Here is a 21109-nt window from a genome sequence, read left to right as displayed (position 1 = left end):
TATCAAACAGCCATTGTAATGTGTCATGCTCTGTGAGTGTGGTGCTTACATCACACTCAACAGGTGGAACTGAAAGTAGTGAAATATCACATGGTGAGCAAGAATGAGTACACGGAATGAGCAAAGAGTCGGGGAGGGGGGTAATGAATCACACTCCTTAAGGTCTTAAATAGACCCAAAAGCAGCTCGTAATGAGAGTTGCTAGGATGCTGATGTTGCCATTACATCAGTGAGATCTTGAAATCTGTGGAGGGGATGTGATTTGATTCCTAATGCAATGGGGAAAATCACATGTTATCTGTGTTAGTTGTGTTGACCTAATCGCAATCTATGTGTACGAGTCTATGATGAATCTATTTGTCTATGAGGTAAGCAATCCATACCTATCAGCTGTGTAATATTTACAAATTACACTCTTTTAATCTGTTTTGAAACTATGTTGAAGGCTGTATAGGTCAGAGGGTTGTGGTGGCTAGAATTATGTTGAAAACTGCTCATTACTTAATGCACTTCTGTAAAGTCACACAGTAGTTGCAACCATAAAATAGCATCTGCAAAGCGTTGAGAAGTGTAGTATTGTCACTGCGTTGTGTTTCACCACTGCATGCAGCACTGTTTCTGTTTTTCTGGATGCTCATCCAAGATTTATTGTCTTGTATAAAGTGGCAAGCAGAGCAACCTAGTTTTGACATGTATTCTTTTGGATGGGAAACTCAGCTTAGGATAAGAGTTCATTCCCTGCTGACTTCTTAACCCTCACTGAGGCGCCAAAAAAAGAAGGGAAAGTTGCTTCACCCCGGCGCTCACCAGCTGCAACATGAAAGGAAATAACTTTATCCCATCAACTTTGAAGTGAAAGTTGTCATCTCTGCTCAGTCTTCAGCGCTCCCGCTTCACCTCTGCCAGCTCCTTTCCTCGCTGAGGTGGGGTGGAAAGAGTGGGGAGAAGGGATGTTGGGGTTGGAGGGCAGCCAGCTAGAAGATAAAGTTGCCATGGTGATTGTGCGTCCCTTCTCTCGGGGGACCTGTCATATTAGAAACTGCTTCCCTTAGCAGTGACTTCCACGGGCTGTTCCCCTCCCATTGTACACTGTGTGTGCATTAATGCCTGCTGACATTTAGCTGTTAGGCCCTGCAAACAGATTGGAGATGAAGGCTGTGATGGGCAGCGTGGTAATCCTGCACACCATGTTAAGAGAGCATCCGGCAGGAGCTGTCGCTGTCCCACTGTTTCAGAATTTGAGTGGAAACATCTTAGAGAAATAAAGGTTGATGAGGCAAGGGGAAAAAAGTTTCAGTGCGTGATATCAGGTGTGCTGAGCTGGATTTATAATATAAACTCAGTCGGTGTCTGGCTTTGAAGTTTTTCATATTCTTAGACTTGACAGACACCTGCTCCCTTAAAGGGAGTGCCAAACCCTCCCTACTGTGAAAACCTAGTGAGGCTAATGACCTCATCTTCTACTTACACATGTTTGCCTCCAGGTTTATATAGAAAAGATGGCTTTAAATCATGTTGCACACGCTACAACATACCACCGCTGTGTGTTTGGTAATAGAAAGACTTCTCTCTTTTTTTCTTTTTTACAAATATTGTTCTTTGTCTTCGGGGTATTGTGAGAAGAGCTCTTATCCTGAAAAGATGTTGTGATTGCAGTTTAACTCGGAGTTTAGACAGGTTTCCACATTAAAATGGGAAGCTAGTGGGAGATTTACATCTACAGGGACTGGATTCAAATGTTAGAAAATGTTTGCAACATAATTTGGTAATTATATTTGGCCCAGTTTGACTTCAAATGACACAAATTAAGTTTATCTTTTTTTTTCTATCTAACAGAGAGAGTGTAGCCTCATTAAATTGGTGGAGCTTGGACTCAAAGATAGACCCCCTGCAGAGAGAAATGACTGAGGATTAACACTTGAAAAGAAGCACACCCTTTTATGCTTTATATTCTGTAATAGCATGAAGTTTCAATAACAAACCAGTGGCTTATTCACTGTAACTTTTGGTGCAAATACACCTTTAACTATCCCATTTTAACAGTCTGTCACTGGATATTTTATTTTGTAAGAAATGAAAACCCCTTTCAATATTATCAGTGTGTGAATAGGGAAAATGTGTTTTAATCTTAATGTTTGCCCTTACAGTTAGAGCACCTTGGGGAAAAAACGCTTACTTCAACGCTGAGACACTGTGGGTCAGAGAGAGAGAGAGAGAGAGAGAAAGAGCCGACGCAAGATCACGACAGCTGTTAAATTAAATCCGTCAGGGGGTGTCACATTATTGAGTCTGTGGTACATGTTTATTCCCAGTGGGGACATTTTCCTGTGTATTCCATAATAGGCTCTAATAGGTCATAATAGGTCGTTGAGAGGCGAAGCATTCCCTATCGGTGCGTTTGTTTAATAAAAAGAAACACAATAAAAAAAAGAAGCTTTGACATCTTTAAGCTTCGGCGCTTCTAAACAGGTCATAAAAACTCAATGAGAGACACTTGGAGCGCGGACCCGCTCCACTAGGATTCAGTGATGACGTAGGCTGAAGCTGAATAACCTGAGCGCTCCACTGATGAGCGGATGCGCCAGTGCGCACCTCCCCATAATAATCTGGCTGAGCAGCGTCGCTGTCTTTTCAGCACCACTCACTCACAATCCAACCAACCGGAGAGGCAAGACAGCAAAACTGAGTTCTCTGCAGCCCGATTTGTTTTTTCCCCCTTTCCATCTCTTTTTCTTTCTCTGTGATGATAACAACTCAATAGACTCCAACTCATTTCCCAGTAAAGGAGTTATCAAAACCTGTTTTTCTTGCACCATCTGCAGAAAGAATTTAGATTTGCTGGTATCTATTTATTTAAGAGGACCGTGAGTTTGGTGGATGTCTGCTGTTACGATTTTTCACTGCGGATTCTGATCTAGTTTTTTGCCATGGTTACACTGTAGATGAAGTTTGATCTTTTTTCATCCTTTTTTCTTTCTTCTTGCTACACTTTGAAAGTCCAGAAAAAATGTCCATTTGAATGAATGAGTTGTGTTGTAGGAAGTTTGGGCTTTTTTTGTTTGTTATTATTTTACAGAAGACTTTCAAGCGTTAAGTGCGTAATTTAGGATCATTTTCCCCTTTTTTACAGTGGGATTTGTGTAGTCTATCTTGTCAGGATGCTGGCCTTAGTAGTTGGACTGTTGTATCTAGTCGCTGGACGCGCGGTGCGAAGCCAGGATGCTACAGGTAGCCGCTTTGTATGTAACGCTATTCCTCCGGGCGCAGAGCCCGGCTGCGGGTATGGTCCTACGGGGAACCGTGTCCAGAGCAGCAGCCCAGTGGAGGACGAGCTTCGGAATACGATCATCCAGCTTAGGGAGACCATCCTGCAGCAGAAGGAGACCATCGTGAGCCAGCAGGGAACCATCAAAGAGCTCAACTCTAAGCTTGCGCGCTGTGAGGCGGCAGCCGACGAGTCGTCGCAGGGCAAGTCCCGAGGTCAGGGCTCCAGGCGGAAGGAGTACGGCAAGAACACCATGGGAGACTTGCCCCGGGACCCCAGTGAAACTATAGATCAACTGGGCAAGACCATGCAGAGTCTTAAAGGTCGGCTCGAGAACTTGGAGGTAAGGTGGAAACATGCTGTGTAGCTACATAAGAAAAGCACTTTTGTCTTATTTCCCTCTCACCCCCCGTGAAAATAAGATGCACCATTGCATCGTTTCCATCCCCCCCCCCCCCCCCCCCCCTACTATCATGTATTACTATAGAGCATTGCGCGTCTGATAATATTCCCCGCCGCAGGAGACCTCTCGGGGGAATCGGGAGATCAAAGGGTCACGTAATGGCCATGTCTCATCAATACCCCTTTAATCATTAAAATATATCTCTGATGGCGAAACCCACTGCATAAGAGCCATCAATAAGAGATGAGTAACAAAAAAAAAAATCTTGTCAAAGGTGTAATCATACATGTGGTGCAGGAATTTGCAAAGCAACCTTGAATAATTTATGAGTGCCGCGTGTATGTGTTCCACATACGCTTTTATTTGCGGTCGTGTGGCTAATTATTCGTGGCAGCTGATGATTTTCATTTCCCCAGATTTTACCTGCATCAGAGCATTACATTTTCAAATCAAATCAAATGCTTAATGGTTTGTCTTGTTTGCCTGGGAGTTCTGCTCTGGCTCTGGAGTTCTGCACCATCACCAGCCCTCTGCTCAGTCCCATTTAATTCTACAAGGCTCAAAGATCACATTTAGTGAGGTCAACTATAGTGAAGTGGGGGGGGGTTTCGTTTTTTTTTATTATTATTTTTACATGCAGTAGACGCTAACATAAGCCCTGGCTTTGTCGCTTATGTCATGTCATTGCGCACTGTGTTTTTCACCAGCTCACAGCCCTGATGCCATAAGCAGTTATAATACTGTTTTTAAATTCAAGGCTATTTTTATATTCAGTATACTGCATTGCTGATCCATCTATCTCTCTACTCCCTTCCCTCCTCTCCCTCTTCACTTGATTGGAAGCTTCAATACCCCGATTGGATGAAGGATGCATTGCAGTCATAAGGATACATATTACATTGCATTTTAATCACATATCTATTGATCTGGACCTGCTTAACATCCTGATTATTGCAAAACCAGTGTTGCTGATAGCAATATGGCTGTCTAGAGTAGGATGTGCATCTCATATCAAAGCCATCTACACACATCAACAGTTGCACCATGTGACTGTTTGCTTCTGATTTCAGTCTCAGATTACCAAATAACCTCTTCAACTGAGGCTCTGGGATGGTGTCATTGTGTCAGAAAAAAAAATTAATCCACAAGGTTTCTGAATTCCATGGCGAACCAGGCCGCAAAGGAAACTAAAAATGTCTGAGGAACATTTTGCAATCAAACCATGCACCCCCTATAAACATGAGGCTGTAGAGCTGTTTCCTTAAGTCCAAAAACAACCTGGAAACAAACATTGTGCAATCTACCGAATACCCAAAATACCCAAAACATCCACAGATATATGGCAGGTCACCAATCAGTGTCTTCATGTTGATATTGATGTATCAAAAACAATAGTGCTAAAAGAATATCAGATATCAATATATAGATAACTATAAGACAAATCTGGGTATTTATATAAATGTCTATCTATCTATCTATCTATCTATCTATCTATCTATCTATCTATCTATCTATCTATCTATCTATCTATCTATCTATCTATCTATCTATCTATCTATCTATCTATCTATCTATCTATCTATCTATCTATCTATCTATCTCCCAGCAGCAGAGTTTGCGTCTCCCCATCACAAATGTGTCAACCGCTGGTGTCTCGGCCCTGACTCCCTTGCCACCAGAGCTCAGGGAGCTGCTGCGGCAACGTTTGGGGGCGCTGGAGACCCAGCTCCTCCGGAAGGTGGCTGAGCTGGAGGAGGAGAAGAGCCAGCTCTACAATGAAACAGCAGCCCACCGCCAACGCACCGAGAGTGCGCTCAATTCCCTCCTGGAGAGGATCACAGAGCTCGAAAAAAGTAAGTGATACAATGGGTGCTGGGAAATTTCATGGCAAAATTTAATGCCAAACTTTTTTTTCCTTTTCCCCTTTTTTGTTGTCTGCTGGATTTAGAACTCATTAGTCAATCCCTGTGCACTTTTCTGATGATGGAAGTAAAAGTGATCCTTTTCTCAGAGCCATTCTCAGAGAAGTTCCTGGTCTTGAAAATAAGGCTTGGAAAGCAACGTTGAATGCTTAATGAGTTTAAGAAATGTTCAAGAGATGTCCACACTCCCGGGTATCACTTTGATGGTACATGTTAAAATACCACAAAATATGTCTGCTGGAAGGAAAGCTGTTTTAGAAGATGATCCCGCCACTCACCTATTTCCTGTTGTCCCCATGCACCCCGCTAAGGTTTAGCTGATAGAGTCAGGGGTCTGATACAAGCTATAGATTTGGGTAGCTAAAGCTAATTGCTCAGATGGGCAGTGGACCGAATAACACAACCGCATGTATGATATTGCAAGTCAGTACAATAGACCTTCAACAAATGCTACATTGTGAGACTTATTTAGTTCAATTTATATCAAATGTGTGCCAGAGAGATGTCGATTCAATTCCACAGCGATTTTCAAGGCTGTGGTGTGGTGTTGTTGTGTCAGTTGGATTTGTGAAGATTTTTACACTGGTGATAGCTTGGTATCATCTGCCCTGTGCATTAAAGTAAAATATGCAGTATTGACTTAAAGCTCAGTGCACATTTTTAGATTTTACATTTCACATTCTAATTCTGCAGGTTAAATTGATTTGACCGGTTCAGCAGTCAAACCAATTTAATTCTAAAATGGTCTGCATTGTAAAGCCTTATTTTAGTGCTAAAGTTGCGCAATATAACCAGAGGAGTTGTGGTTTTTAGCGGTGTATAAGGCCAGAGTATTGTGCTCAGCACAGGTAAAACTCTAATTCCACCACTTTGAAAACTGAAATGTGTTACTTTCCTGCAAATCAACCACTAAATCATATTATGTGTGATTTTCACAACTATCCTTTCCTTTATGTAGCTGACCAACAGCTAAATAATTAGCTCCAAGCTTTGAGTTTGAGCAGAAATGAATTAAGCGAATTGGAGCACTAACATAATAACATTGGAGGATGAAAATTTGTGCATTTACAATTTTAAAAGTTGAAATTTCATACAAATTTTAATGGAAACAAATTGAAAATATTGTAAAACCTGTATTGATGTAACTTATGACAGAACAAAGATTTTTTTAAAGGATATTTTTAAACTGACAAAATTGAAATTGGATTTTTTTTTCTAAAAAAGAAAATGCTAATCTTTCCATGTGATGCCAACACAGTGTTTACAAATTTGGCACAGAAGCACGTTTAATGCCACCTCACATCTTCTTTAAAGCTTTTCAGCAGCTGTCAACAGCTGATAATAATACTTGGAGAAAAGGGAGCTTCTAATTTTGATCAGTCAACCCACAAAACACAGGAAAGTGTGTTTTTGCCGTGCTGTGCCTTATAAGGGTCTCAAAGTGCAGAGGAAGTTCTAGAGTCTCTGAATCTTTTAATAATTATGTCTACTGTAGATGATGAAATCCTTAAGTTATTCACAGTTTTATACGGTGGAACTTTTTTGTTAAATTCTTGAACTATCTGCCGGCGATGTGTTCCTCAGATTGGGAAACACCTGGTAAACAAGCCTGGAGCAAGTTATGACTCCAAGGTTAGCAGTGTGTCAGCCAGTTCCCCTGTCTGTCTGCCGGTTCATGGTCAATTCAGTATTTTGGTCCAGACTCGGGCATCTCAGTAATCAATAGAACAAGATGCTAGACATTTGCGGTCCCCAGGTGATAGTTCCTGATTTCTCCTGGCTTCTCTTTTTGCGTCAACATTATTTTTTTAACTTTGTGTTTCACTAGAAGAAGATGCCACTTTCAGCTGCTCCTTTATTCACAAACGGTCACTCCACATGTTTTATTTGGCAGAGTCTTGTGTGTTTTCCCAGGGATCTTTTGCTTGTTAGGCACTCTCAATCCACTAAATTCATGTTTTACTCAAATCTGAAAATGTCCCGACCACTACAAGAGAGCTGGCCATTAGATTTATTCTCTCTTTCTCTCTCTGTCTCTCTTTGGAAACTTCTTGTCCAAATGAAGCCCGTGTGCCATTGTTACCTGAATATGAAAAAAGAAAACTTGAACTTTGAAGGCCATAGGGATGTGGTCACAGGGTGAAACATGGGATGCACAGTAGAGAGGTTGTCAATCTATCATGGTGACAACACAGAGAGGCAACCATTCACTCTCACATTCACAACTATGGCCAATTTAGAATTGTTATTAACCCCATCCATGTCTTTGGATCATGGGAGGAAGCCGGAGTACTCAGAGAGAAGTCACACAAGCAAGGGGGGGAACATAGTGTTGTACTGCACCCCTCTGCTGTTATATAGGTTTTCTTTGCAGTCATTGTCACTGTGAAATTTGGTACAGATATGATTTAATAGGACTCATAAAGGTTTTTCTTTTTTTAGTTTTTCACCTACAAATCTATCAAACTCAGTGCTCATGCTACTCAGCAAATGTAGCATGCTAACATCAGGCTGTTCCAGCTCATAAAGATAACAATGCTAGTGTTTAATTGTTAACTTGCACTGTTACTCGTCATGGTTAATCACTTGAATGCCAACATTTTAGACTAAAAAAAAGAAAAGTTGGTGACCAACTGCTGGTGTAGTCTCATCAGATGATTTTAATCTCTTGGAAAGCCCAAATATCTTCTGTGAGTCGTTTTTAGTTGGTTGGTTGGTTTTAATCATTTGTGATTGGTAATTTTAAAATAATTGGTTGAAGTTATTGGATGCTCAAGCCATAAATGTTAGAAGACAAAAACAGTGTTTGTACAACACTGTCATCAGTGCCACTGTGCTGTGACTGAATGAAGTCAAACAAGGCCAGCCTGTTGGCATGTTGGATGCTGACATGCATGTCCAAGCCGTTGCTACAGCTTTGCATGCCTATGAGAGCACCATCTCTGATCTGATTATCCTTGGTGGAAATCTAACTGGATAGCGGTGCAACCTCCGACCTGTGCTTGTGCTATTCTTGTGGTAGCCCCCCACCCTGCAGCTTTTTCAGCAGGACAATGCCTGCCCCCACTTTGCCAGAATAGCACAGATCTTTCTAAATCAAGAACATATCCAGACAGTTTCTTGGCTATCATTTAGTCTTCATATGGTTCACTGAACATGTCTGGGACCTGCTGGCCCAACGTGCTCATTAGCCACACAGAGCGACCACTGCACAGCTGCAGGCTGCACACATCCAGCAATGGAGAGCAATTCCTCAACAACAGATCCGGACACGTGTTCGTTCCACGAACAGATGGGAGACAGTTTGCATCACCTCCAAAGGAGGCTGTACCTCATATTAAATATCTTGTATGTATCTTGTAGTGACTGTCTATGAAACCTCTTCCCTGTTTTAGGCTAGAATTATGGTCCCAAATTTGTGTCTATCTAAGATGTTTCAGGCTTTTCAGGGTGAAGGATCATGAAAACACAGAGGCAGCAGCATGCACTGGCAGTATGCCTAGGTCAAATATTGACTGGTTAAAAAGTTGGCTTGAACAGGAAAGGGAAAAGTGAAGAGCAAGAAACATAAAAAACAGAAATGCAGTGGGACTGAGTGGAAAGTTGTAATTGTTTTTCAAAATCAGTCCACTTCACTGCAAATACATTTTTCATTTCTTATGACTTCATCAGTCTTCTCCACAGCAAAGGTTAAGATAAAAGAATAACAGCACAAAGGTTCTACAATTGTTCTACATATTTTTGAAATTGCTCTTAATTGGCAAAAAGCAAAATGTGGAAAATGGATCTTTAAAGCTCTGCATTTCATCTTTGGACTACCAAGACAGTAGCAGTGATCTGTGTGACAGTGACTCACACTTTCTTATCTTCTTTTTTCTGTCGTCATCCTCAGAACTATCAAGTCGTGACACACTAAAAATAACTTTGAATATATTACATTAAGTGTTCCTCATCTATCAACAGATAATAATGCCTTCAAGTCACCTGAGGATTTCAAGGTGTCCCTTCCTCTCCGTACAAACTACCTGTATGGACGCATCAAGAAGAGCCTCCCAGAGATGTACGCCTTCACTGTCTGCATGTGGCTCAAGTCCAGCGCTAGTCCGGGAATAGGAACTCCATTTTCATATGGCGTTCCAGGCCAGGCCAATGAGATAGTCCTCATTGAATGGGGAAACAATCCCATTGAGCTACTAGTCAATGACAAGGTAAGTCTATTGTGATGAACTTAAATTTCACCATTTGCTCATGCTGCAGAGTAAATCCTTCACACTGACCTGATTTTCTGAAGACAGATGCTCTAAATCCTTTAGTATTTTCCTGGCAACACAGCTGGCTCTAATGATGGGCGTAAATGTGGATCAGCAAAGACACTAATTAAATGCAAAGAATGAATAAGAATGAGCCGGCTTTGGGATCCAAAACAAGCACATAGCTTCTGTACGTACATGTGTGCACAATAACGATACAGCCGAGAAGCAGTTCGCTGACCATTAGCTCTGAATATTTAATTTTGCTCCTTATAAACATTTAATACCATCGACCCACATTTCGCTCACACCCGCGAATAACAGTAATTCATTAGAGGAGTTGTGCTGCCACATGTGCTCATCTGCTTCATTGTCCTCTTTGCTTTCTTTGGAGGTTATATTGTAGTTAAACAGTGTAATCGCAATTAACCCAAAATATAAGAAAATGTTAAAAAACAAATAAACTTTTATCAATATTTAATGCAATTTTGTCATAAAGCAAAAGACCTGTAATTGTTTTATTGATGAAAGACACAATTTTGAGGCTAAATGTTGCTTTCTTTGTGATGGGTTCAAGCTTCACATCACATGGAAACTTGGGAGCAAAGCTTCATGGGAAATAAGTTCTTAGTGTAAAGCTAAGAACACACATTATCCAATGTAGTACTTAACACTTCTTTGTCTTATGATATCACAGCTCATTGTTGTAATTGGGGAATTTTATGATAATATTTTCCTGCGTTGGAAACAATCATAGTCCCACTATCTTGTTGACTTGTGGTGTTACTGGAGAGGTCTACCCACAGTTTTTCCTTCACTATGCATTATACATGTGTTCAAGTCAGGCAGATAATAGAAAGATGGTGGGAGAAAATGATGAGAGTATGACTGAGAAAAAGAGGGAAAGAGGGTGGAAATTAAACAAGCTCTCGAGGTGATGGAGCAGTGTAAGAAGGAGTTGGTAAAGAGAGGGGAAAAATGAGAAGGTGCCAGAAAAAAAAGAAAAAAAAGGAAGTTAGGAAGTGAGACAGAAAGCATGAGAGCAGAAGAGAGCGAGGAGAGGCTGGTGAATATGATAACCGTATGTGCAGCAGCACATCCATGTGCTAAACTTGTTCGCAGTGATAACAGGGCCCTCTGGGGCACATTGTTTATGCTGTTCATTTGGCAGCATACTGAGAAGAAAGCAGAAAGCTGCCTCGACAGTATTAAAAAGTGCAGCGTTGTCTGTATTATGTATTTGTACTTGGTTATGGGGGGAGAGAGCGTCTTTGTTGTTATAAAGCAGCATCTTCATCATCGTATATTTTGTCTCAGAAAAAGGGGAAAAAAGTTGATTTTTTTTTGTCATGTTTTTTCTCCCCTCCAATGTTCAAAAGATGCCAGTGGCATCTCAATTTTTCATTCAAATGGGACTACCAGGAGTTTAATCAGTAATGGATTCAGCTGGCCTTGTACAATAGTAACACTGTTTTGTTGGCAAGTGTACAAATGTGTGATGGGTCCAGATTTTCCAAATATCCTTAAAAATTCATGCAGTTGGTGCGTTTTTGTTGGGTTGTCTGCGAAGACAAACATCACTGTAATCACTGCTGTAGAATACGGACACTTTAATGACTTCGCTCTTTCTTGCGTCACCTGCTAAAAACATTTCACACTTACCTGCAGAACCTCATCAACACCCTGCTGGAGATGAGGAACAGAAAGTCCTCTGAACATTAAGTAAAACACATCACGGGCCATTTTGACATCTCATAGAGGGAAAAGCATAGATGTAGATACCAACAATGGTTTTCATTTTAGGTGTCCCCTTCCAGGCTCCAGTTTCCTTGTTTTGTCTTATAGAGAAATGGAACAAAAGAGAAACATGCATGCTTTTCCTGCTATAGCGAGTCAAAATATTATTATTTTTTTGTTAAAAAGCCAAGAGGAGAATATGCATTTCAACTATGTAATAACTGCAAAATTGTATGTTTTACGGTGTGAGTGTGTCATTTGTAGTATTAAAAAATGAGTCAGTCATTCTCAAGAGTATGCCCTGTGGATATAGTGCTTTAATTCGAAACTCTGTGTCTACAAAGAATCACAGCTGGCATAAATCCATTGCTGCAGAATAATTGACGAATGTTGTTTTTTTTGTTTGTTTGTTTTTTTCAATTTTACAACCTGAATCTTTAAACAGTCCATGTGGCCCAGAATGCTCCAAATCAGACAGACTTTATAACAACCTTCCCAGTGTTCCCTGTGGTGAAGTGTAACGCCTGGTGTCCTTAACAGGGTCAATTGCTTCTGTAATTGCAAGTGAGTCGAATTTTATTTTGAGTGACTGCCCATCTTTTTGGGTTTATTTGCATCTGGAGCTACATCTGCAACTAGGTATTAGGATAAAGCAGCCCTGTAGGGTTATATAAAAAAAAGCTAATGAGTTACAGTACACACTGATAATCCTATGTGCCGCACTGTATCCTCAGAGGACTATGATGTCATTGGCTGGTAAAATAACCGGTTGTTTTTCTTTGATCTGTGAACAAAGCATAAAAGGACACTGTTTTGCTGTTAGCTATCTGACTGCTTTGAAGGATGCTCTATCCCTTGATGTCACCTGGGTAATCTAAATTTTATATGTCATACGGCTCATGTGGGGATTTCTTTGCAGAGGGTTGTCTCTTTGAAGCCCCGGCCCTTCTAATTGGTGTCCTTGTTTCTAGCATGCCACAATTACACTTGTACCTCTCTCGACTTCTCTTGCACCCTTATACTGTATCTGCCTATCGTTGCTCCTCGTTCTTCAGCCTTCCTCACTGTGCTCACGCCATTCACACCTCGCACTTCATTCTCAATCAGGTGGCCCAACTCCCTCTGTCAGTGAGTGACGGGCGCTGGCACCACATTTGCATCACCTGGACAACTAGAGATGGTTTCTGGGAGGCTTACCAGGATGGTGAGCGTTTAGGCACTGGGGACAACTTGGCCCCCTGGCACCCAATTAAACCTGGAGGGGTGATCATCCTGGGCCAGGAGCAGGTGAGAGCAATAGAGAAGCTTTGATGGTAAAGAACAGGTGTATGTGCATGTATATGTGTGTCTGTGTGTGCATGTGTATTTTTCCTTGTGTCAATAACATCCCTGGGGGTATTCTCCCCCAAGCTCAGCGCCAGAGGCTCTGAGCAGGGAGCAGGGAAGAGGAGGAAGAGAGGCTCTTCTCACGCTATTGTGGCCCTTTCAGTATTACCTCACTCATCCACTGCTAAAAGGCAACATTTTACCCCTGGGAGCTGTGTTAGCAAGTTATTACGCTGGTTAACTCCATGACAGCGCTATGTGTATAAATAGAAATATACAGTGATGTAAAATCTCCTCAGAGAACTATTAACTCATAGTGCATTACTTTGGAGCTTAAGGAGGTGGTGATTTTTTTCCTCACTCATACATTTAAGGTGAGATTGCTGCAGATTGCACAGTATTGCAGATTGCACAGCATTTGGATATTTTAAAGTGGCAGTACACTAAAAAGAATTTGCAGTGGGGTCTAGGTTTGTTTTTTTTTTTTGCTTTTGTTTTGCATTTTGATTAAAATCAAACAGAATTTATTAATTTTAATTAAAGTCTGTTTACATTTCCTTTAGAAACTCAGCTCTGTTCTCTTTCTCTATGAAGGACATTGTGGGAGGCCGTTTTGATGCCACCCAGGCTTTTGTGGGCGAGCTGAGCCAGTTCAACATGTGGGACAGAGTACTGCGGCCCGTGGACATCATGGGCCTGGCCAACTGTTCAGCTTACATGCCCGGAAACGTGGTTCCTTGGATTGATGCTAATGTGGAAGTGTTTGGAGGTGCGACCAAGGCTGCTCTGGAAATCTGTGAAGACCGTGCTTTTGATTCCTAAAAGGATCCGATGCAGGAAAACCAGTGTGGCCGCTGGGCTCTGGAAGCTAAATATTCTGACTGGTGCTTCTTTCAAATCCCAAAGGCAAGAGCACCAGCCCAACATTTTTACATATTTATGTGGTCTGCATAATCTCAAAGACTCTGTGTTTATTGGAAACACAAGTTCATGTGTCCGTTCAATTCGAACCCTTAAGACGTTAGAGGGGATTTCAAAATCGTTTGCTTATCTGAAGAAGATGTGCCGTTGCATCAGTCTGCTGTAATGATATGAGCTGCTGTCATTTCGTGTTTTCTCCTCAGTAGATCAACTTTTATTCGACTCCTCTTTGAAAACAGCTCTTCTTGGTTGCATTCCTTATAATGACAATGCTGCACTGTATTCGTAGTCGATGTGAGCTCCAAACAGGCTTTGATGTGCTGTGGAAAACCATTCCTAAGTAACATGGCAGTGCAGTACACACTGTGAGCTTCCTTGCTGTTTGAAAAGCAATGAAACAGAGAAGCCAAGGAGTGAGGTGAAATGAGGTGGACGCTCACGAGTTCAAAGTGGGCGAGAACAACCCTCGCTGTTGATTATTTTTGAGGTATTCCAACATGGCAGACTGTCTAAATATTATGCATGAGCCTGAGCAGCTCACAAGTGGCAGTGCATGCTTTCTGTTTACACACACAGTGTTGCGGGGTGTGTCTAAACAAGTCGATGCCGCTTTCTGACAACATTGCATAAGTCAGTGTGTGTATGTTCATGTGCGTGAGGCTTGTCTTGCGTGTAGAAGGACTGGAGATTATGAGGGATGGAGGACATTTTCATTCTTGTAAATCTATGTTTAATACCTCACTGCCCCTTGAGCAGCTGCCATATCCCAAACAGCTTTATGGGTGGGTTGGCTTTGCTCAGGTTAATAGCAATGTCGGACAGCTGCCCAGGACTGGCGAATCAACTGAGCTGCGGATGCCAGCAGAGTGCTCAGTGAGGGCAGAGACTGGGTTTGACCTTCAAGGACAATCCTTAATTCCTCATCTGGGTAGTAATTATGTGTGTTAATGATTGAGTGTGCTGGTGAGCAGCCCCGGTCCACTGGTGTTTCTCTAAGCCAAGTGGTTCACAGCTGATAAAATATTGAGATGTAAAGGGGAAGTCAAATGAGAGCAGCACTCTGTGGGCGTTATAAATGTTGCTGTCAGGTGGAGTTTGGTATTAATTGCCTCACACTAAGCCAGAAAAAAAGTCTAAATCGATGGATATGTTATATTAAAAAAATATATATATATAGGAAACTGATGGATCTTGTTACTGCTTGGTTAATAAAACCTTTTACGCTTTTTGCAGCTTAATTATTGTTACTTCTTGTTGTTGTGGTGGACATTTGTTTCATCTTGATTTGATTCCTCTAAGGAAACAGATATAAGAGAGGCAACAAATGATATAAACTTTGTTATCACCTCTAGGCTTTCTTTTAGTCTCCTTGTGGACTTTTCCTGACTGAGTAGATACTAGCGTAAAAGCCATTAAAAAGCTTCTACACACAGCTGACAGAACTAGGATGCAGTAGGTAACTGGACAGCACAGAATGTGGCAGAGATGCGATGGTCCACGCTTAATAGCATAAACATAAAGACGTGTGATCATTTTGTGATTGTTCTTCTTTTCGGTGTCTTTGTTAACAGTGTTTTAATGTAAAATCAAGAAATTGGATTCCAGCAAAGTGTATTTTTCTTGCTTTCTGCTCATGATTTTTGTCCATTGGCAGCACATTATGTTAAAAAAAACAGATGGAGAAATTGTTTGTTTTTTTAATTGTGAAAATGGCCTTTTGCGAAAACCATATGTGCTTTTTCTTGTGAAATTTTGGTCAGCTTTTAAGGCGCAGCTCAGCAGCACAGACGACAAGGGACAAACGAAAATGCAAAAAATGTTTGCTTTCAATGTTTTAAAGTCCTCTTTATGTACGTGCAGCAGAGGTTTTTGCTTGTGCACTTTTCTGCGGTGCGGTTGAATGTCCTTTTGCACCCATTAAAAGAGCGAGAACAAGTTCCCGAGACGTGATAAATTAAGCAGCAACTTAATGATGTGATGGAATAAGTGAACATGCGCTTGAAACAGTCGAAGCATGTTTTATTAAAATATCATTGCGCTGCATTAGTGATGATGTCAGAGAGGAGTGTAACCCTGCAAAGGTCATGCTCTATTCTTCACTGATGTTTCTAAATTAGGAAACCTTACTTTAATCTTTGAGGGAGATTAAAAAAACTGTAACATTTTTGGTTGCATTAATTTTAATGGAGACGTGGGTGCTTGTCCAGTTGGTAGCCATATTATTTGTAGGACTAGGATATGTCCTCTCATCTGGGCAATGAAATGTTGTCAGCAGCGGAGAAATCCTCTGGATTGGCAGACTTCCAGGTGGAAATGAAAAAATCTGCCCATGCGGATTATGGGAGCTGCTACAATGTAGGACACTGTGAGCCTTCTTCATTCTCTTCTCGACCCTGTGTGTTCTGATGCCGTCGCCACAGCGCTGGCGGAGGCGCACCAGGGAGCCCCTGTTTTTATACGAGAACAATATGAGGCCTTCAAAAAAACAAACAAACAAAAAATACCATCAAAGAAAAAAATATATATATATATGTATGTGTTACGTTTGTTTTTTTGTTTTGCATATTCTATATTTCTGTATCTATTTTCATTGCATTGCTGCTGTAACACTGCACATCTTGATGTTCTGAAATGTAAAGTAAAAATTTGCAGTTAAATTAAAGAATCCCACTTGCATTTACAGAAATGATGGATACACTAGTTTTTTGTTTGTTTGTTTATTTTAATATTCGTTGAGGCTCTTTTTTCACATGCCTACAGAACAGTTCGCCACAGAGTTAATGACAAAAACTCGTGGCTTCTCATCATTTCTATCTGCACTCAGCTGTATGAAGACATCAATAAAACTTTACATCTTTATGTTTTTTTTTTCTTTCATTTGGTTTCTGTGAGGTGGCGCTCCATGAGAGACTTCACCAGTTGTGCACATCAGTGTCTATTTGCAGATCCCAGTGGGTTCCACTGCATATGTGCTGTGTTAAGTCTTTAGTGGCTACCAACATAACAGTATTAGTGTTAGATAATCTCTATAAACACACATCTGTATATGAATATAAACTTTAGGCCAGGGACAATATTTTTCCCTGTAGTCTACTTATCACCTGGGTTTTATTGACCAGCCAAGCCACAGGTTGCTGGTAAACAGTCAAAATAGAGAAGAATAGACTATCACAATTAATCATCATTAACTGTGATTTGATTTTTAAACACAGTACTTGTCTTGAGCCGTGCTCATATCTTTACATGTTTGCTGGAAAATGATAGTGATTTACTGAAATATCTGAAATACAACATATAAGGAAAAATCTGAGTTTGTACAATTCTACCAAGATTAAAGGTCCATATCTGGTATGACAACTTTTTATCCTTCAGCACAGCCTGAACTATCTAAGGAAAGTTTTCTTGTAATTTCATTAAGTAGTCTTCAAGCATAGTTCTCTGGGCTTCCTAAAGGACATTCAAAGCTCTTGTTGGCTGCCTTTTGTTCCATTTTCTCTCAAGAAAATCCCACACTAATCCCTTCAATAATGCTGAGGTCTGCAATTGTGTGTTTTCTTATACAGGTATGCTTTTACTGCATTGGCAGTGTGTTTGGGATCGCTGACATGCTGAAAACTGAAGCTATTGTCAACCGGGTGCAAATCGGAAAGCAGTTTTCTGAACCAGATGATCAATTTTGACAAGATCCCCAACACCACTGGCAAACACTACCCTCTGCGTGTTTCTCGGTTGTAGACACCCACTGTTGTACCTTTCTCCTGACCTACTTTCCACATATAGATGAAGATTGAAACCAGAAATTTCAAATCTGGATTCATGACTCCATCAGACCTGTTGCCACTGATTTTCAGTTCAGTTCAGGTAAAATTTGGCACACTTCAACCTTTTCTTTCTCTTTCTCTTCCTTAAGAATGTTTTCTTTTCAGCTTCTCTTTCACTGAGGCCATTTCTGATGAGGCTTCAGTGAACAGTAGATAAATAAATGAAGTGTCAGATGCCTCTCCCAGTGCCTGCATCCGGTCTTTCTTGCATTGCTGAACTGGGTCTAATATACACCATTAATGTGTCTATTAGACCTAATTTCTACAAGACTGCTCAAAGAAGTCCTACCATTAATTAATCCTTCAATCTTAAATATGTTAAATCTATCTCTGGGCCGCATACCACAGGCCTTCAAGCTGGCAGTAATGAAACATTTAATTTTAAAAGCCATCACTTTACGCTGCTATCTTAGCTAATTACAGATCAATCTCCAACCTTTTATCTCAAAAACTCTTGGAAGTGCATTTGTGAAACAGCTAACTCATTAGCTGCAGAGGAATGGTTTGTTTGACGAGTTTCAGTCAGGTTTCAGAGTTCATCACAGCACAGAAACACAGAAGGTTACAAGTGATTGATTCCTATGGTCTCTGACAGTGGACTCATCTCTGTGCTTGTCCCGTGAGACAGTGCAGCGTTCGATACTGTTGACCATAACATTTTATGAGAGCGATATCCTTCAGTGTGCATACTAAAGAAATATGTAGGACTGTTTTGTTGCATTTGCACAATGTCTCTAAATGTAAAAACATCTTGTCTCAGAGTGATGCTGTAAAACTTGTTAATACATTACTTGTAGACAGCACTATTGTAATTCTTTTATATAGGGCTGTGCTAAAAACTTCCTGAAAAGCCTTCAGTTGATCCAAAATCCTGCAGTGAGAGTACTGACAAGGACTAGAAGGAAAGCAAATTTCACCTATATATTGGCCTCTCTTCATTAGCTCCTGTTAATTCCAGAATCAAATTTAAAATCCTTCTCATCACATACAAGGTCTTGAATAATCGAGCCCTATTTTGTGCTAAAGACCCCATAGTTCTGTATCACACCAACAAAGCGCTTTGCTCTCAGACTACAGTGTGATTTTTGCCCTGTATTTCTCCCCTCACCCCCAGTCGATCACAGCAGATAGCTCCCCCTCCCTAACCCTGGTTCTGCTGGACGGAGTTTTTCCTTCCCACTGTCACCAAGTGCTTGCTCAAAGGGGAGTCATTCGATTGTTTGGTTTTTCCTCTTTACCTTACAATATGAGCCTCAAGGCAGCTGTTGTTGGATTTGGCCCCTTTTTTTCTTAAGGTCATGGCTTTAGATATTTTTTTAGGTGTGCCTAAAAAATATTTGTACCTGTACCTGACCCTACAGGTCTGCTGTACTAGAATCAGATACATGGATTTGTCCAGTCATTGCACCTGATCCTAAATTGGTCAGACACAAGGACTGAAATGAAAATGAGTGAAAAACCAGCCAAAGAAAAACTTTTAAATACTTTCAGACAGACCATTTTAAATAAATTACAGGAAAGTCTTGGTCCTTGGAAAAATAGAAAGGCATAAATGGCAGTTTAAGACTTGGCTGTAGCTCAGGAGGTAGAGCAGGTCACCTACTGATCGGAAGGTCGGTGATTCAATCCTTGGCTCCTCCAGTCTGCATGTCAAGTATCCTTGGGCAAGATACTAACCCCAACTTCCTCTCCGATGCATCCATCGGAGTATGAATGTGTATGAATGTTGTTAGAAAGCACTAAGTGTAGATAAAGTGCTTGTGAGAATGGGTGTGATTGGGTGAATGAGGCATGTTGTATAGAGCGCTTTGAGTACTCCGTGAGAGTAGAAAAGCGCTATATAAGAATCAGTCCATTTACCATTTACCAAGACTTCCGCACAATACTGTATCTGGATTAATATCTGGATCATCCACAGACAAAACAGGAAAACTTGGTTTGGATGTTGTCTATCCTGGCGTCTGCCCTAGAGGCTAAGCTCTTGTTCCAAGTTCTGGAACCACACCTTAAACCACCTAAATGTAGAGAAAGAAGTCACTATTCCAGTGTGGGTACTTCTGACAAACTGATTCCTGCTTTCTCATCCAACCTCTCCCTTTAATTTCTGACGTTATTCCACAGGTTTTTGATTGTTGTGTATGAGACAAATTATCTTGCAGAAGGTGTTACATGGCACTAATGAAATCTAACTGAAAGGGGAATTAAGCTCAAAGCATCATCTTTGAATTTTACGGCTATCATCTGTTTCACTGACAGCAGCATGATTCAACAGGATAAACAGTGTATGTGTTTGTGTGTCAGTGTATGTGGGCCTGTGACAGAGAGCTTTGGTGCCATGCTAGGTCTGGAGAGTAAATTTGTTCCACTTATTAAGTTTTTCACCCACTGCTGTAGAGTTTGGAAGGGAGATTTCCAAGCAGCGCAGCCCTGGAGGGTTCATGAAGAAACGATTTCAACAGCTGCTGCAGATGTAATGGTAGCACTACATCACTAAAAACAAATTAACAATTCAGTGCTGTTGCCTTCTTCTCTATTTAACTATTAGATTTGACTGGATAGAGTGACAGTGAAAAATTCACCTGGTACATTTTTATTAGACCACTCTTCGCATCCGTGTATTCTCCTCTCAGTGCCCCAGATCAGCAGGCCTTCCCCAACATAGCCAAAGGTTGTGTCGAAGTGTGTGAAAATATGTAATTAAAATCAAATTTGATTGTCACTGGAAGAATTCAGGAGATGTATGCGGAGATGGGGGTAGAATTAAAGTGCCAATGTGCTGCTAGCACCCTCTCATGCACGCAGTATCCCAGTGGAGCCCGGAAGAACGAGCGATGTAAAGGCTGTGAGATAAACAAGTTTCAGAATTGAGACCAGAGAAGTCCTTTGGCTCAGTAATTAAAGCCTTATAGAAGAAAAGCCTGTGCAGAAGGCGAGGCTTTCCAAGGCATTTGAAAACTGCTGTTTTCTTGGATGTCACAGACTATTAGTGGGAGCCACAAACTCCCTTCGGGTTGTATCACCGCCTTTATAAAATTATGCATCAAAAATGTTGCATTCTGTTCCCATCTCTGGTTCTGTTTGGCAACTATTTTAAAAGATTCACATGTATATTCTCTTTTTGGTTGTCCAAGACAACATGTAGCCTCCTCTAAATGAGTTACTATTAGATCACTTTGAAGTTTTTGTTGTTTGTTTGTAGTTTGTCTTTTTGCAGATTTCAAGAAAAGATTAAACCACCCTGCTGTACCTTTTGGTGCTATTTATGCACAGCACCCAGAGATGAGCACAGTAAATGTTGTTTTGGGGGAATAAGAATAAAAAAGAGCAAAGACGGCGATGGCATGAGGGAGGGATGAACAAATTAATCAGCACAGGAGAGGAAACAGCTGCTGCATGACAGTTTGCAATGCCCCCTCTCTGAAGATCAAAGATCCTGCAGATTCTAGATGGAGATATCAAATCAT

At 41.0% G+C, this 21109-nt stretch overlaps 1 protein-coding gene across 2 annotated transcripts; it reads left to right on the top strand.

Annotated features, from left to right (window-relative positions):
- The first annotated feature begins 2650 nt into the window (after window positions 1–2650).
- On the top strand, window positions 2651–16510 carry nptx2a (neuronal pentraxin 2a). 2 transcript variants are annotated; one of them, XM_085271071.1, is made up of 5 exons: window positions 2651–3608; window positions 5278–5521; window positions 9554–9798; window positions 12685–12864; window positions 13498–16510. In XM_085271071.1, exons 1-5 carry the CDS (start codon window positions 3159–3161, stop codon window positions 13723–13725), a joined length of 1347 nt encoding a protein of 448 aa, XP_085127197.1. In that variant the 5' UTR covers window positions 2651–3158; the 3' UTR covers window positions 13726–16510. The 2 variants fall into 2 exon arrangements, with proteins under 2 accessions (XP_085127197.1, XP_085127196.1); XM_085271070.1 differs by having other exon boundaries at window positions 5275–5521.
- The last annotated feature ends 4599 nt before the right edge of the window (window positions 16511–21109 follow it).

Source organism: Mchenga conophoros, linkage group LG4 (genome assembly GCF_057382185.1).
Source record: "Mchenga conophoros isolate Kocher_MC1m ecotype Shallow Benthic linkage group LG4, M_conophoros_male_GT1.1, whole genome shotgun sequence".
Taxonomy (NCBI): domain Eukaryota; kingdom Metazoa; phylum Chordata; class Actinopteri; order Cichliformes; family Cichlidae; genus Mchenga; species Mchenga conophoros.
The sequence above is the reverse complement of the archived record's forward strand: the minus strand, read 5'-3'. Positions and strand labels throughout refer to the sequence as shown.